Below are 17,980 nucleotides of genomic sequence, written 5' to 3'. Positions count from 1 at the left end.
TTTCCTTAATGCACATTAACATAGTAATTCACCTTATTAACTTCTTAATCAAAACAGTATTAGTTAGCAATGGATATATTATTGAATGTAACTGTTTCTTTAGAAAATTTAACATTAAACATAAATTTTAAACATATATATTAGACTACAAAATTTTTTTATATTGTTGAAATTGAACCAGCTATTAAGTATTCTGGTTCATTGTTATACATAATTACAATTGCTGCTGTAATAATAACAGTTAGCTCTACAACTGATCTCAGTTAAATATGTATGCAATAAAAGTTTGCTTTTTTAAAGTGTGGTGTTACATTATTTTTAGAAAATTGCAAATTATATTGTCAGATGTGTACTGTAAATTACTTTTTGATGCTGTGTTTCCAACAAAATGTTTAAAATTATATTACAGATTATCCCAAACAATTTTTATTATGAAAGTTCTTAGTAGTATAAAATACCCTCTCCTGTGTATTCAGATGAAGATAGACTATATGTGCTCACTCATCTTGAAGTTCAAGACTGTTGTCAATATAAGAGCCCATGGTCGGGCATTTGATTAACCCTTTGAGTGCCGAAGCATCGCTGTCAGCGATCCCGCATTATATGCAAGAAATGCCAGAATTGCTGTTAGCGACTTCTGCAGTAACGCTTATATTTTATATAGTATTTATCTGAATTGGCTCAATTACTATACATACGCATTCCAAAGGCTTCAACGTAACTTTTGATGTAGGTTTTGTTGCATTTTGGTTAGATTCTGATTTTTACGGCGGTTGTAAAGTGAGCGCGTCAGTCGCGTTTAGAATCGGCCGCTACGCGGACGAGCCATCACGCGTTTTGTTTGTGCTGCTGTTTATTTCACAAATGATATTGAAAGCTTTTACGTGTAAATGGGTTTGTAGTGTTAGTATCTACAAATTATTTCGTTTGTGTATGTTGTTCTAGTCTGTGTGTAAGTAGAACAATGACGGCCGCGAGTTACGGCGATCGTAAGCATCTAGTACTTTACTAAATACGTTTGTATAGTTTTTGTGTTTGTTCAGTGATATTTATAAACAATGAGTCGTAAAAACATTGCTGACAATGAAGACCTAGTATTGCAGGCATTAGATTTAAGCATTATCAGTGTAGACAATACACAGAGTGTTAGGTTAGGTTAGAAAATTTCTAGTTTTGTAGTGGTTCACATTTTCATATTTATTTTCAAACTTTATTTATAAGTATAAAAAAAATGTTAATATGTCTTTTTGTAAAGAATTAAATGGAGTATAAGATAGAATAACTAAAAGTGAAAAAATAAAATATTTAATTAACACTAAGTTGTGTCAAAATAAAAAACGAACTGTTTTTGCTCATAAAGTTTTGGTTAATGATTTTTTTTATTTGTATAAAAACGTTAAATAAGTGATTAATGTATTATATGTATAAAGAAAATATATTTATCTAAAAAAATAAACAAAAACCCAAGACATTTTACCGATAAATAAATTTGTTATGAATTTTTAACCAGACCCTTGCAGAATCAGGCGTTTTCGCTCGGCATTTTATGCATACCATATAGCAAAACGCTGCGGCACTCAAAGGGTTAATCTATGCCCACCAATGTATATTTTCCATGGCTTTTAAAGTAAACTATCCATTTTAACACCTCCTGTACATGTTAATAATAGTTAATTTTGCAGTGGTAAGATAGTATTTTGTGTTTTTGTTAGTTATTGCCCGATTAGTTAAGAATTCTTATACTGCCATTGAAAAGTAGTTATTTTTATACTTTAGACAAGAACTAAGTAGATATTTACAATGGGATGAAACTGAAACTCTATAATGGTATTAACTTGAGGATTCAATATTAATATACACAGTAATATATTTACAATGGGATGAAACTGTGTATATTAATATTGAATCCTCAAGTTAATACCATTATAGAGTTTCAGTTTCATCCCATTGTAAATATCTACTTAGTTCTTGTCTAAAGTATAAAAATAACTACTTTTCAATGGCAGTATAAGAATTCTTAACTAATCGGGCAATAACTAACAAAAACACAAAATATTATCTTAACACTGCAAAATTAACTATTATTAACATGTACAGGAGGTGTTAAAATGGATTAGTTTACCTATATATAGTCTATATATATATATATATATATAGTCCTGATACGCTTGGACATATTCCAAATGAATTAAGATATCGATCTATAACCTTCAACACTTTTTGGGGTTTTTTTATGATAAAAAACATTGTTGCCATTATGGTTACTCAAGACCATTGTAAAAATGCACCCTTTACACGTAGCTTTGTGTAAATGCAAGGAGTGGCATGCATCAACATCAAACTCGATGTTACATATGTAGAGATGAAGCTTTGTGTAAATGCAAGGAGTGGCATGCATCAACATCAAACTCGATGTTACATATGTAGAGATGAAGCTTTGTGTAAATGCAAGGAGTGGCATGCATCAACATCAAACTCGATGTTACATATGTAGAGATGAAGCTTCGTGCAAAATTTCAAGATTAAATATTTCTTTTTCGTATACAAGAAAATAATTTGAACTATAGGTCTAATTGTCCGTCTATCTATTTATCTGCAGGACATCTCGAGAATGAAATGAACTATAGGTTTGAAATTTTGCATGAAACCTCAGCAAAGCCTGTTATGCTATATGTATTGTACCTTGTTATGTAACACTATAATTTGAACAAGGAAGTTTGGCCTAACATTGCTATTTTTTATGCGTGAAAGCAATAAGTAGTACCAGCTCAAACAGCATTTTAAAATTTGTAACATAAATGTGTATTTTAAACATTCCTGCATAATTGTGTATCTTGTATGTTTGTAAATTATACAAAATAAAGTGTAATTCATTGAATATAGAGTGCATATTTTTCCTATAATTTTCTTCTACTAAATGAAGGTAATTTGATCTTTTAATAACAGGCAATATAATTATTATAATCAGTATTATAACACTCAATTAAAGTGCCGGTATTGTAAATAGACCGCTGATATAGAATGACGGTTGCAGTTTTCTAGAACGTATACCGTTTGCTATGCTCTTATTTTCAAAACTCTTTCATTTTGACATACCTATTGAGAAATTTATTGTCGTGTGATGTATGTTCTTATTATAAATTAAAAGAATTAAAGATCAATTTTTTCTTTGTATTAAAAATGAAGGCATGGTTAGAAAATATAAAGTTATGCTTATCATGAAAATAAAATAACTTTGAAATTTTCAGGTCAAGTTTTAAGCAAAAAAAATTTTAAAATAGTTTACGTGACTTTTAGCAAAGTATTGAAAATGGTACAATTGTAATGAATTTTCAGAATGACTTTAAATGTAGGCTGTTAATTGTCAGACAGTTAAACTATACAAAGATTTGTGTGATAGATTTATAATATAACTAGCGGGCCCGGCGCGCTTTGCTGCGCATTTCAATAATTTTTTGCAAAAGTTGCCCGCGGCTTCGCACGCAATTTCCCGTTGAAAACAGTACACTATATTCACTTATTCTTTTTCTATCACATTCTAAACATTGCTGAGATAATTGATAGTCGTTCCATCGTGAGCCTCTTGGGCGTATTATGAAGGTATGTACCATATTCCTGCCTCTATCTAGCTGTTACCCACGGCTTCGCACGCAAATCTTAAGAACCGAAGTCCTTATATTACTTAGTAAATTTTTTTTTTTTTACTATAATAAATTTTAGATTAAATTAGTTATATCTCAGATGCCACGATTGAGCTTGCTTTGTTGTCTCGATCGAGAGAATATGTACACACGGAGTTTTGAGAACCATACTTCTGTCAAAAAAAACAACTAAGGTTGATTTTATAACATTCTTTATATTTGTAGCCAACGTAAGATAGTAATTATGATATCTGCATTACTCTTCTGATCAAGCATGAGCATGGTTTATATTAAATAAATATTGCAGTTAAAGGTGAATTTTACGTCAAATTTGAATTGTATTATCTGGATAGTAAAGTCTATGTTTAACAGTGATTGCAAAAACAGTTTAAACAAAATTTGTCGTTTCTCTTAAGCTTACTCTATGCTTTAAAACTATAAGTGTAATATATGTTTACAAAGAACAGCTGATTAAAAATTTGAAAAGACGTTAACATATGTTTGCTGCAATGCATTTCTTATGGGTATTTCTGTAACCAGTGGGGCGGAATCCTGAATCGGGAAAGGGATGGGCATAGCTTATAAACCTTCTCCGTGGAAAAATACATATACGTACAAATTTTCATCATGATCGGTCCAATAGTTCACGATTCCATAAAGGACAAACATACAAACATTCATTTTTTATATATATAGATAACTTTACCTTAACCTTATTGTAGCAAATTGTATTCATTTAGCATTATAATTACAAAATATAATCAATATATAAGTACTAAAGGCGATACCATAGTGTGTTATTGGTACTAACACTTTAGATATCTCTCATATATTAAACAAATGGTAGCGTGTGCACTATTGATATGATGTAATATGTATTGGTGTATATAAAGTAATAACATTACTAAATACCATAATATTCATACATAAACGTTACTTTTTACGTGAAATTATGATGCCATCGTGGTGTCAGTACTAATAGTAACATATTCCTCATTCCTCACATTGACGTATCATTGTTGGTGAAACTTATAATTTTGTAGTAATATTACTATGTAGAATACAACTATTGTTTTTATATATATTACTTTTAAAAATATCAATGTATGTTACTGTTCTGTATTATGAGGATGAATGAAATCTGCGTTGCTACAAATTCACTCTTTACTTATGACTGTAAAAGTACATAAATCGAATTTGAGGACTCTAGAAACAAGGTCATTGTGGTATTATTAACACATACGCTGCAGTAAAAAGCTTCCATTATATACCTAATACGTGGTAAAATTGAAACTCCATAATTTTTGTTCGGTTGGTGCTATTTCGGTTCATTATGTTAAAAACTCATTTTGGGTGATATTACACTCTTATGCATAAGTAATCAACAAGACTGTCCGGACAGTAGCTCGCAATTTTGGCAAAGGCATCTTTTTAAAAGTTCTCCAGGTGACCTTGGATTTTCACATGGTTCTCTCTCTAAGCAAAGTAACTGCCCATATAATAGTAGTCCTGCACATAGCTTATAACAGCATAACTATAAATAAGACGGTCACATAAGCATAACTAAAAATTGTGTATATCCAGTAAAATGTTACAAAGTAGTCGCAATGTCTATTTCTTGACTATTGCCAGTGCTCTACTGTAGTAATATAAAAATAATTGTACAATTGTTTACAGCCCACTCCGCAGGATTCTCTGTACTTTGTACACCACATGTTAGAAGTTTTCTCATTTCCATTGTGCTTTCACATATATACCTCTTACTATCTAGTTTACTAACCATGTTATGAAAACTTCCAAATTTTGTAAAACTATATCTTTGTTCTTAAAAAATACTGTAAAATTTATTATTTAGAGACAAAATAGCATTGATATAGGAAGAGCCGGGGTTGTGCAGTTTTAATTGTAAGACCAGAAATGGATTTGGTTCCTGCCTTGACTATAAAATTTGTTGTTGGTACTATCTGCCTTAAATTGTACAGACTCTTTATTCTCCTTACTAACATTCTTGCAGAGACCATGAGGATGAGAAGAATGGAGCTAAAATCAAGAACAATTTTTATGGCAAAATCTTACTTATAAAGTTTTCTGCATTCTCTATCTAACCAGTATACAAATTACAAGTATACCATTTTTCAGAAAGCAACTACAATCAAGTGCTCATATACATTCAATCAACTATATGGTTCATATCATGTACAAGCTAATGAAAAATATTGTCATCGACTGTAAAAATGGTGAAATGGCTAAATTGGCTAAAAACTAAATGAATAACATGGTGAAATTTTTAGATCTAACTTGTACACAATCTGCTGTAGTGATCAAACTGTCTTATCGTTTTTGTAACACAATCTTGAATACACTTTTTTCAAGTAAATATCAATTTATATCCAAGGTGTTGGTGTGTCAAATAGAGTTATGTAGTTATTTTCAATTGATTTAATTTTGGTTTGTTGATTTGATTTTATTTTTTAATACTTTTGGCTAGGAGAATGGCTGATGAAGCAGGATCAGATGAAATTTTTGAGAGGCTGGAGAACGGTCAAGACGGGGAGAATGTGGAAGAAATGGATGGAGGGGATGAGACTAACAGGGGCGGAAGGGTTGACGACCCTGTAAGTATTATTTTTATTTATTGTATTTTAATTTTAGTTTTTACTTTTTTACACGTAGATACCAAAATTCATTAGGCATTCACACTTTTTTGTTTTGGATTGTTTTACATTCTTTTCCAAAGGGTTGAATCAAGAGTGATTTGAAGTTGAAAACCTCAAAGTACTGACACTTAATATGACAATGTTTCAGTATCAATTTCTCTTGTTTTATAAAATATACAATTTACTGTAATTTTTAATTGGAACAGAAAACTTTAAAACTGCCTTTTAAATTTAACCCTTTAAGTGCTGCGGTAACGACATATCAGACATGGTAAAAAATCTTGTAAAATTGCCATTGTTGATCAGTTTGACGATCCATATTTAGATGATATTTAATGTAGTACACAGTTGAAATGTCCGAGTAATCGTGCCTTTTCTAGTTTTGTTTTTGTTTTCTTCTCATACGTCTTTGGAATGACAACCATTAACCCTTTGAGTGCCAAAGTATTTTTTGGTGTTTGTGTAGTGTCAAGCCAAATAATTCATAACTTTTGAAAATAAACGTAATGAGATATTTTAATTTTATTAAGCAGGCTGGGAAGTGGTCTATAACTTGTAATATTTATTAGAATGATAAAACGTGTTTAAATTTTTTAAATAGTTAATAATACAAACAAAAATTAAATTTGACATATTTTTAAATTTTGGAATACTAAAATTGTAATTTTATGAACTTATTTTATGTTTATTACTCTTTTTTATTGTTCCTTATGTACGTAGGAACAAACATGCAACATTAAAAAAACCAGTATTTGTATACTTGAGTTTTGATTTTATTTATATTTGTGAAGTGTTCCACAAAATAATTTACAACTTTTTCATAAATAAAAATTATGGTGGCTGGTTTTTGTATGATTATGTTGAGGAAAAAGTAGGCTATGACTTTTAATATTTATTTGGATAATAAAGTGTATTGTAATTTTTAAATTAAAAAATTTAAGATTGTATATGCTGATAAAGAAAAGTTGTAATCTTTAAATCATAATAAATTTATGTGCAACTTTTTTTACTGTTCCTTATGTAAGTTACAATTATTATAACTTACCAAGTTGACTGTAATACTAAGTATTACTTTTCTGATATATTAGTGCAAAATATTAAAAATCTGCACTTTCATAAAGTAGTCTCTCATATTGAGCAAATAGCTTTTACCAGCTGTAACTAATAAAATCAAGATAGACAATATATAGTTTAGATTTATTATGGATAAAATGAGACTAAGTACAATGCCATATATCAAGATTTATTAACAGAATAATAAATATTAGAAAAGCTGATCTAGTCAGCCCTCGGCTCTTTTTGAAAAAACCTGCTTGCAGATCACATTGGCCCTCGGTACTATTCGGATATACTCATAGGCCTATCTCATCGGATCTTGGCACTCAAAGGGTTAACTATGATGTTTTTATGGTCTGTCAGTCGATGAATTCGTCAGATGTAAATTAAGCGTTTGGCCAATAGCACTGTGTATTTCGGTCTGTAATTATGTTTAGATTTAAAAAAAAATCATAAATCAGTTAACAATTTACATTAGTGTTAAAATATCAATAGAAAAACTTTTTTTTCAGTATTGTTGTCAAGTGCATAAATTTTGATGATCTGTTGTTGACGCTAGATTATTGTGGAAAAACATAATATTATACATGAATTTTGTTTATCATATCATGACCTTTCATGTGATATAGCTTCCACAAGTAATACATATGGATAGTTTTGAATGAAACTCAAGGATTATAAAGAAGTTAAAAAAATGTTTGTACTAGCACATTGCAATTATATATTGTATTTTATTTTTATGTGATATGATATTATTACGTTATATGAGATAGACGTTCTATATTTTTCATTTTATTGCATTGAAAACAAAGATTATGAAAATTAAGTGGTTATTGAACAGCAATTTTTCTGAAAAATTTGCAAATATACAAAAGTTAGGATGGCAATTTAAGGGGGTAACATAGCAAAATAGCTACGGCACTAAAAGGGTTAAAGTAAAGCTTGGAAGGTAGCATGTACAAATTTTGAATTTGAAAGATAGTTAAAAATCTTATAAATATCACAGGTCTGTAATGTTGGTTTGAACACGAATTGGTCTGCAAATGTATATAACCCAAGAGCTGATACACAAAATATCAACCCTTTTGTGAAGAGAGCCACAGTTACCTGTATTAGTACCCTAAATAAATGCACATGTATTTTGAATTATGTGAATTACAGTAGCGTCTATTCACTCACAGTTTCCATTGATGTCAGTCATTGGCTACAAATTCACTGTGTTTAAGTTCATTTTTGTGCTCTTGCTTAAAACATCCCTAACTGAAAGACTTATTTTGTTTTCAAATAAAATTATTATTTTGACTCTGACAGTTTTTTTTTATTAAGTGGAGAGATTAGTATTTTTATTCTTACTAAATTTTAAACATTTATCTTCACTGTGTTTATTTTGGTTAACGTTTTCCTCAAAATTCACCTAATTGAAAATGTCTTGGAGTTAGCTACCTATAAAATAATTGACTATTAACATAAATTTTTTGTATCAAAAGGAAAATATGAGAGAGGTTTTAGTTTTAAAAAACTTAGTTAACAAGGATTAAAGTGAGTAAAATCTTTGCTCTTGATAAGCCGGAAGTATTAGTTAACAAGGATTAAAGTGAGTAAAATCTTTGTTCTTGATAAGCCGGAAGTATTGACAGGAATTAAATTGGTAGATGAGTATGACTTCACAACTTGCTAAGCAATCATAATGATATTACCTACCATGTACAAATCCTGGACAAATTATTGAAGGCCCTTTATCAAAACTGTGTGCAACTACAGTAAAATTGGAGTAATTCAAAACTCAAGATACCAATAAAACTTATGAATTATCCAAGATTTGAAATTATTTAAACCTAATTAATTGTATACAAATATAGGGAGGTGAAAGAAAAAAGTTCAAACTAGGCAAAGATGTTAATTAAAAATGTTTAATTATCCAATTTTGATTGCAGACTATTATAATATTTATAATTCTACTCATTCATTATATTACAGTAGATCAACAACTTGTAAGAATATATGCAATAATTAGGAGCTTTGAAATCTAAATATATTGATTTTTCAAAAAATTAAATAATTTAAATTTATTTATAATTTTGAATTATATTAATTTTCATGGAAAATAATTTCTCAATTGTGATGACATTAAAGAATTGCGCGTGTAGGCAGTTTAATAATTGTAGATGCTATTGTCTCTGAATATGGAATTTAACATGTGAATGTTCACAGTATTATTGATGAAATGGACATGCAGTTAATAAAATGGAGACTAAAAGTGTCCAGGTATATGATACATGACTGTTGAAGATGACAACTTCTTGAAGAAAATTATGGCAGTTGATGACAGTGCTTTCTTCATGAGCCATAGACAAAATATCTCAACTAAATAGAAATAAAAATGGACCAAAATCCATAAGAATAAATACAGCTCTTTGTTAGGAACAACCTCCGGCTGTTATCAGCAGTAACAGAAAAATTTCAGATGGCTCCACATTTTCACTCCACAGCGCAACTGCAATTCTGGATATTTTGAACTCTACATCTAACGTTAAGTTTCTTCAGAATAAAAATATAAGACAACACTATTAATGTATATATATATATATATATATATATATATGTTTATTAATGTTAATGTAATTTTTTTGGGGCTATAAGTTTTATATTTTGTTCTATTTTTTAGGAGTTGGAAGCAATAAAAGCTCGTGTGCGAGAGATGAAAGAAGAGGCAGAGAAACTAAAGCAGCTCCAGTCAGAAGTGGACAAACAGATGAACCTAGGCAGTCCTCCCTCAATCAGTGAGACTCACCACTCATTTTACATATTCTCATCACAACTGCTTTATCTTTCTAACAGTATACAATAATTATAGGCTTTATCGTTAAAATATCTGTGATATAATTGAAAGAGAATGTCGTTTTTAATACATAATTATATTGTTGTGGTGCTTTTTTTATCCTTAAATTTTAAGGTTCTCTTAGATTTATTTTTACTTTCCCCCATTTGAAAAGAAAATAATTTTTAATTTAATAATTCAGGAGTTACTTGTCAATCTATTGACTAATGATTCAATATGAGTAAATATATGAATTTTAATAAATATTGGCAATTAAGATAACATTTTTCAAATTTAACTTTGGATCTCTAAAATATTTATATATTAAAAAAAAAAAAAAATAATTAGGTACTGTTCCCCTGCTGCCAATTAAGAATCCCAAAACTTTCTACTATTCTGTAGTGTTCACTTCATAAATTGTTTTCATTTTATAGTTACTTATATTGAGACTAGTTCATAATTTGTTTCATAACCAATTGTTTGGTAAGTGATGGTAGTTCATTTTCTCATCATGTTAATTGTTAAAATATCTGCTCTTTGTTATGATAACCCATACAAAAATCTAAAATCTCCTCAGAGGTTTAAGTTCTAAAGGGCATCCTCCCCATCACAAGCTCAGCAGTCTTTGCAGTCCATCAGAACAGACAATCCTGCTGTCAGTCCTCCACAGCAACTCCCAAGCTCTCGGACTTTGTCTCAGTCTGCTACTGACTGCAATGACTCATTGTGGGACTTGGAAAATATCCTCCTGATTGGTGACTCATCTTCGCTATGCAAAAAGCTCTGAAGAGGAGGAGTCGTTGAATTTTGTCGTGGAGGGAATATCCTTGATATTAATGAAAAACTTTTGTTACATCAAGTAAATTTGTCAGTTTTATATCTATATATAATACATAAAACTGGATTTCCTTAGATGTTGGATGTAACAATCTAAGTCTAAGGAAAGGTTATTGGGTGGGGGAGGTCTCTATTTCGATGGGGGACATGGTAGGCGAGATGCTCTCTATAACATGGCGTACCTGCTGCATAGTGCCATGACTACTTCCCTATAGCTAGAATTTTCTTGAGCAGTGTTCTGGTTAGGCAAGACATTAGCTCTCTATGATTTCAATGAATGATGTGTAACAACTTTGAAGCTGAGTCCATAGTTAAGAGTTCATACATACTAGTGTACACAGGCAAAACCTCATCCAAGACTGTGTCTATTTCAATAGAACATCTCTCACTTTGGCATTCACCTATGGGAATGCCATTTCTGTGGCCCTGAGTAATAATATAAATTCAGCCAACCTAAACACCTAAATAGAGCCAAACACATAGCCTATGCTCTCTGAGCCTGAGAGTGTCGTTTACAGAGATCTTGGTTTGCTCAAACAGTTCTCAGAATTTGGAAGAGGGACGCAATAGACATATAAAGGTTGTGCACATTAACATGAGATCACTGGAAAAAGGGTTCGATGAAAGAACCTCCCTTGTGTGTGATTTTAATTTGAACGTTTTTGCATTTTATGAGACCTGGCTCCATCCCAACCCCCTTTAGACTACATATTTGCTAAGAAATGATCAACCTGTTGTACATAAAAGATGACATTCCCCGTGAACAATATTTGCTTATTGAAGACTTGTACTCTGGTTTAGAGATTTTGTAGTTGCAAGAGAAAAAGGTTTGGTTCGTGCATAGTGTATATACCTTAATATGGTACACTTCTCTCTCATTTCTGTTTTACTCTCTCTTTATAAACCTGACTGTCGAAGTAAATCTAGTAATCCTTTTAGGTGATACAAATATTGATTTCTTATTGAACAGCTTAGTGATTATTATTAAACATTTATGCCCGACTCTTGAAGGAGATAAATACAGTACAAATGATCAATGAATTAATAAGAGTCACTGCATCCTCAGCTACTTTGTTAGATCACATTATAGTGGACAGGTCAATTGAGGTGAAGTGGACCGGCATCATTGAAGCTACTAACGTCTTGGAAGATGATGAACCACAAGCTTTTATACTGTAGTGTGCTGTGCAAGAAAGAGATAAGCTTATAACCTATAGATATTTCGAAATTCAGTTTTTAAAAGGTTGTCCAAAATATTTTATGAATCGCTGGAAATAAAATTAAACAAATCCAGTTTATGGATATGATTGAGCAATTTTACTGTCAAAAAAATATGATGAACTGGCTACAATTGTTTGTAAACAAAAATACTAGAAGGAGAGCATCTTAGAAAAATAATATGATTAATAATCAAATTATGCTTAAGAACAAACTCAGAAGCTTTGCAGAAAAAATAAGCTAAAATTCAAATTCAAAAGATTTGTGAGCTTGTCTAAGACTATGCAATGTCCTAAGTAGCCAAAGACAATGAACGTATTTTAAATAGTTTCAAAATAGATGATACAAATAAGTATTTTATGGAAATGGTAAATGTATGTAAAGTTGATAAAGTGAAGTGTATGTAAAGTTGATCAAATAAACATGCCAGTATCAGTGAATGATTTTAAGACAACAACGAAATTAATAGTAGAACAATTGGCAGTGACGATTTCACCTCACTACATGAAAGTGATACACTGTTCAATTCTAATTTTGAACGTATATTCATAATAGTCAGTCAAAAATGACCTAAAGCGGAATGTAGAGAAGTGTAATTTGCTTCTTATGGCACCACAAGATTTGATATTAGCATGAGAGTTGAGCTAGGTGATGAGTACCTGCCACCTATTACAAAAGTAAAAATATCAGATTACAGCTTATGTAGTCCCTGGTTCTTCAAGCATTATGTATAATGACCTCCTAAAAAATCTCTAGCTTAAATATACGAATAAATTAGTCACTGTCTATTTCTGGATTTTGTCCAGATTTGGAATATGATTTGTAGAAAATCCTAAACTCGTTTTTGTAAAAATGCACGTTTCTAAAAAAATCAAAAAACTGTTCTAATGATTTCAATTTAAAATCATTATTCATAACTCATTGTTGGCTATGAAACAAGAGGTACAGCTGTGTGATCTTAATTTATAAATCCTGTTAGTGCTACAACGTTGTAGTGAGCAACTCCATTATTTACTCTTAAAATTGTGGAGATCACTATGGGCGTGTCTATGTATTTCTTAAAATACGTCTTCATATTCCTAACTCAAAGGACCAATGTATTTTTCACATTGGATGTCCGTGGACTTGTTTTAAATTAATGTATCAGAGAAAAAGAAAAGCATTCAAATAATTTGTTCTTTGTGGGGATGGCTGCTATTCCATTGTGCTTGTTTATTGTTTTGTTATTTAGACTAGTAAGAATTTTATTTTAGTTTTTCACTTAAGACACAGAAAATATAACAATTATTGTAAATTTTTTATTGTGATATTGATTTTGATTTTGGTGTATTACATATTAAAGTTGTGTGAGTAATCTAATCTTATTACCAAAGGTTGGTTTCATGGTTTGAATGGTTACAAAATGATGATATACTATTGTTTACCCTTCTACTAGTATGATTTTGTTTCAAATTACTCTATACAATATGTATATCTTTATAATAATGTACTATGTTTAATATTAGTATATAACAAATTATGTAATAGTCTAAATAACAAAACAGTAAAGTATTACAACAAAAGACAATGTAAGATCAGTTAAAATAGTATAACCCTTCATTTCTAAATTTAACTGATTTTCAATCCAAGAAATGTATGTTATAAAAAGCATACAGGGTGTTTGAAAAGTATGGGTACGGCTTAATATTTTAAAAACCATAGGAGATAACATCTACAAACTTTGCACAGTGTCATATGGCTATGTAAACTATTTTTCCTTGCTATTACCATGACATGCCAACCATGGGGGGACGGCCCACAGAGGAAAACATGGAAATCTTAAATTGAAGCATGGGTCGAGTGATACCTCATTTGAAAGAGCTCACTTAGTAGAGTTGAATGCCGCAAACCGCATCTCAAAAGGTTTATCCAATCAGAAATGGCGGGTTGTTTTAGGTACACATTGTGAAGTACATTATGCGCTGCCATTTCTGACTGGATCGTCGTATTCTGATGCGGTTGGCGGCGTTTCACTCTACTAACCAATGTGTTTTCACTGACTTTTTTTAATTAGCAAATTATGTCACAAATTTATAACACAATAAATAAAACACAATAAATACCGATGTTTTTTAGTTTTATTTATTGTGTTATAAATTTGTGACATAATTTGCTAATTAAAAAAAGTCAGTGAAAACACATTGGTTAGTAGAGTGAAACGCCGCCAACCGCATCAGAATACGACGATCCAGTCAGAAATGGCAGCGCATAATGTACTTCACAATGTGTACCTAAAACAACCCGCCATTTCTGATTGGATAAACCTTTTGAGATGCGGTTTGCGGCATTCAACTCTACTAAGTGAGCTCTTTCAAATGAGGTATCACTCGACCCATGCTTCAATTTAAGATTTCCATGTTTTCCTCTGTGGGCCGTCCCCCCATGGTTGGCATGTCATGGTAATAGCAAGGAAAAATAGTTTACATAGCCATATGACACTGTGCAAAGTTTGTAGATGTTATCTCCTATGGTTTTTAAAATATTAAGCCGTACCCATACTTTTCAAACACCCTGTATATTGAATACCCAGACATAAAAACCAATGAAAACAAAAAAAATGTTTGTTAACATTTTCACTGCCGCCTTCTAATTTTGACAACTTTATTAAACTGCCACCTATTTTAATGATTTTTTTAAATAAATATAATTTTTTAACCAATTATAAGAAAACCATAGGATTTGTAATTTTTTAAAGCTGAGTTCTTCCTCTTTCTGCATAAATGTTCATGCATAAATATTTTCAATCTGAAAGTCTTGTTTTAAAACTTAAAAACATAATTTATGTAAAAAATAAAGTTGACAAAAACAACACCATGTACTAGTCTATAACATAAATATAATTCTCATTATTATTTGCTGTATTCAGTATTTTAATTACTGTCATTATAGCTACAAATTTACATTCAAAATCCACTTATGTTTAAATTTTTTTAGTGGGGATCTAACCCACACTAAAACCCAGGGCCATCATCAAAAACTTCATCAGAAGATAAAAATAAACTAAAAAGACAGTAAACTTCTGTAATGAACCAATTATTTATAAAAAACAAGAATAACAGTTTTTATTACTATTATGATGATATTTGTTTTTTGAGCAAAAAAACCATGTCAACAAGTCCATCGGTAGTAAAATCAGGCACAACAACGAGTTCATAAACAAAACACTTTTCTGATATTCCAGATGACTGCCATCAACTCATGGATCATAAAACATAGTGTAAGAAATAAAAACATGAAAACAGCGAATGACTATAAATACCGAAGTCTGAAATAGTTTAAATGCGTTTTTATTACTGTAAAAATCGTCAAATGACGTCGGCAGTGAAAGTGTTAACAATTCCTTGACTGATACCTGATGAGACAGGTACAAAAGTGAGTCGCTCCATTAAAGATTGGTTCAACCCAAATTAGAATCTGAGTCTAATAATTGAGGAAGGATAAGAATTGGAAATATCAGCTTTTTTTGCTAATATTAGCTTGAAGCCTTTTTAGGTGGGTGAAATACCGTACACTATTTTCTTGTAATCCCTGTTAAGTTCTCAGTACTTTTAGAACTTATTTTCTTTATTGAGGACCATGGTTAACCCACATCATGGTTAATCCTCTATGTTGACTTTAGATGGAAATTCGATCATTGTAGTTTAAATAGCTGTTAACTTTATGTAAGCATTTAAATATATAACAATTGTACTTAAAGAACATAAGTGAACTTCAGTTTTGACTAAATTTCTTGTTAAACTTCCTCTGCAAGATGAATGTATTGTGTATACAATATTCATTATTTTTTTACAAACTACAAAGAATTGCATCACAAAATGTTTAGTTATGGCTTAAATCCAAATTTTCAGGAAAGCCAGTCATTGTATTGAGTGTACTTCCATGACTATTTCATTGACAACAAAGCTGTTGTTGGGGCATAGTGGCCAATGAGACCAATATATTCTTAATGCTTCCTAGAGGTTGAGAAAGCTAGTGTTTGCCCTAAGTACTCTTAAGGTTTGAGTAATAAGGTTGCCATCCAGAGGTGGTACATTGGCATTGCTTCATCGAGGCTGGTAGTAGGGTTCCCTTAAAAAAACTGGTGTTGCTGGCCAGATAAGTCTGGCATAACAGATAGTGTTTGTAAAGTTTGTGTATACAATATAATAATGCTTTGGGATTTGGCAAGAAAGAGGATGCTGTTAACATAAGAGTAATTTAGTAGATTTAAGCATAAATAACTTAGCACAATGAGTGGAAGAAAGTGTGTCAGACATGTTGTACAATCTATTTAATAGTAATGATAGGAGCTGTGTGAAAAAGTAAAATCAATTTAAAGTAAATCTATATTTATCAGCTATAATGAGTTTTTAAATGATAAAACTGGTCAATTTATAATAATTTTTATTTCCTATAAATAATATGTATTACTTCTTTTTTGTATCATATTTTAATTTTAATCATTAGCATAAATAATATTTTGAGATAAACCTCAAAATTAAAATTTAACAGGTACACATTTGTAGAAGAGTTGAACTAACAGTTATGAAATGAACAAGGGATTTAATTAAATTTGTGTTAGGATAATGTTCAAGAAATCATTAAGACTCACTTAATGGAAACTGGTAAAATTAGCATAATATAGTCACAATAACTATTTATATTTCACTCCCAGCAATAAAAAAAGTTGTTCTGTAAAAAGGAGATAAAGGGCGAACTCAGGCAAATCTCGTATAATATCCATGCTATAGATCTTTTCTTCTTTTGCTATGGAGGCGAGTCGAGGCACCATGTTTTTAAAAGTATATAAAGAGCAGACATTTAAATCACGTATAATAACCAGACTATAGATAATTTCTTCTTCAGTTATGATGCGAGTCAGGGTACCACATATATAAAATAAGATAAAGAGCAGACTCGTTTAAATCAAGCATAATGACCAGACTAAAGATAATTTCTTCTTCTTCAGTTGTGATGCGAGTCAGGGTAACACATATATAAGATAAGATAAAGAGCAGGCTCAATTAAATCACATATAATGACTGGCTATAGGTAATTTCTTCTTCTTCGGCTATGATACAAGTCAGGGTTTTCACGTTTATAAAAGAAGACAAAGAGCAGGCTCGGTTAAATCATATACATATAATGGATCTGGCCATTGGTCATTTCTTTTTCTTCAGCTGTGGATGCGAGTCAGCTGTGGATTTTATTGGCTGATCGTGTTTCACTCTGATTCCAAAGTATCAGCTGAGATAATTAAATTAATACTATAAATCAGTATTTAAATTCTGTACAGTTTTCATTATTAAACTGTTGTTAATGTATTGTGTATCACATGTTTGTTGTCTCAGTCTTCTTTAACGTACTGAGAATACTATGGTTGTATTACAGTTGTATGGCAGTGATTAGATAACAACTAACCATTTTAAGTGAAATGTTTGTAAACTAACATCAGCAGAATTTAAATGTTTGTAGCAGAACAATAATAGAAAATTGATAAATTTGAATTTGGTGTCATGTGATAGAAGATGAAAACAAGGACTGCCTGTTTCAGTAAGGTATTGGGTCACCACAATGCAATAGCGTGTAATGATCAAATTTTAGAACTGACATTTAATAAGGCTTTTCAATCTCTTTCATGCTATGTTTTTAATTGTGTTGTTAGTCTATGATAGAGCAGAAAGTTAACAATGGTAGGTTAAATTACACATTTGGATAGCAAGCAGTGTAATCAA

At 30.7% G+C, this 17,980-nt stretch overlaps 1 protein-coding gene across 1 annotated transcript in view; it reads left to right on the top strand.

The window, feature by feature from the left end:
- The window catches only part of LOC124355009 (actin-related protein 2/3 complex subunit 4), a 47,515-nt gene that overhangs the window by 18,922 nt on the left and 10,613 nt on the right, over window positions 1-17,980 (top strand). The window contains exons 2-3 of the mRNA XM_046805880.1: window positions 6,130-6,256; window positions 10,020-10,134. Of these exons, the coding sequence (XP_046661836.1) occupies window positions 6,134-6,256; window positions 10,020-10,134 (238 nt within the window). The 5' untranslated portion in view covers window positions 6,130-6,133. The remainder of the gene's footprint in view (window positions 1-6,129; window positions 6,257-10,019; window positions 10,135-17,980) is intronic.

Source organism: Homalodisca vitripennis, chromosome 2, assembly GCF_021130785.1.
Source record: "Homalodisca vitripennis isolate AUS2020 chromosome 2, UT_GWSS_2.1, whole genome shotgun sequence".
Taxonomy (NCBI): domain Eukaryota; kingdom Metazoa; phylum Arthropoda; class Insecta; order Hemiptera; family Cicadellidae; genus Homalodisca; species Homalodisca vitripennis.
This window is presented reverse-complemented; position numbering and strand designations above follow the sequence as displayed.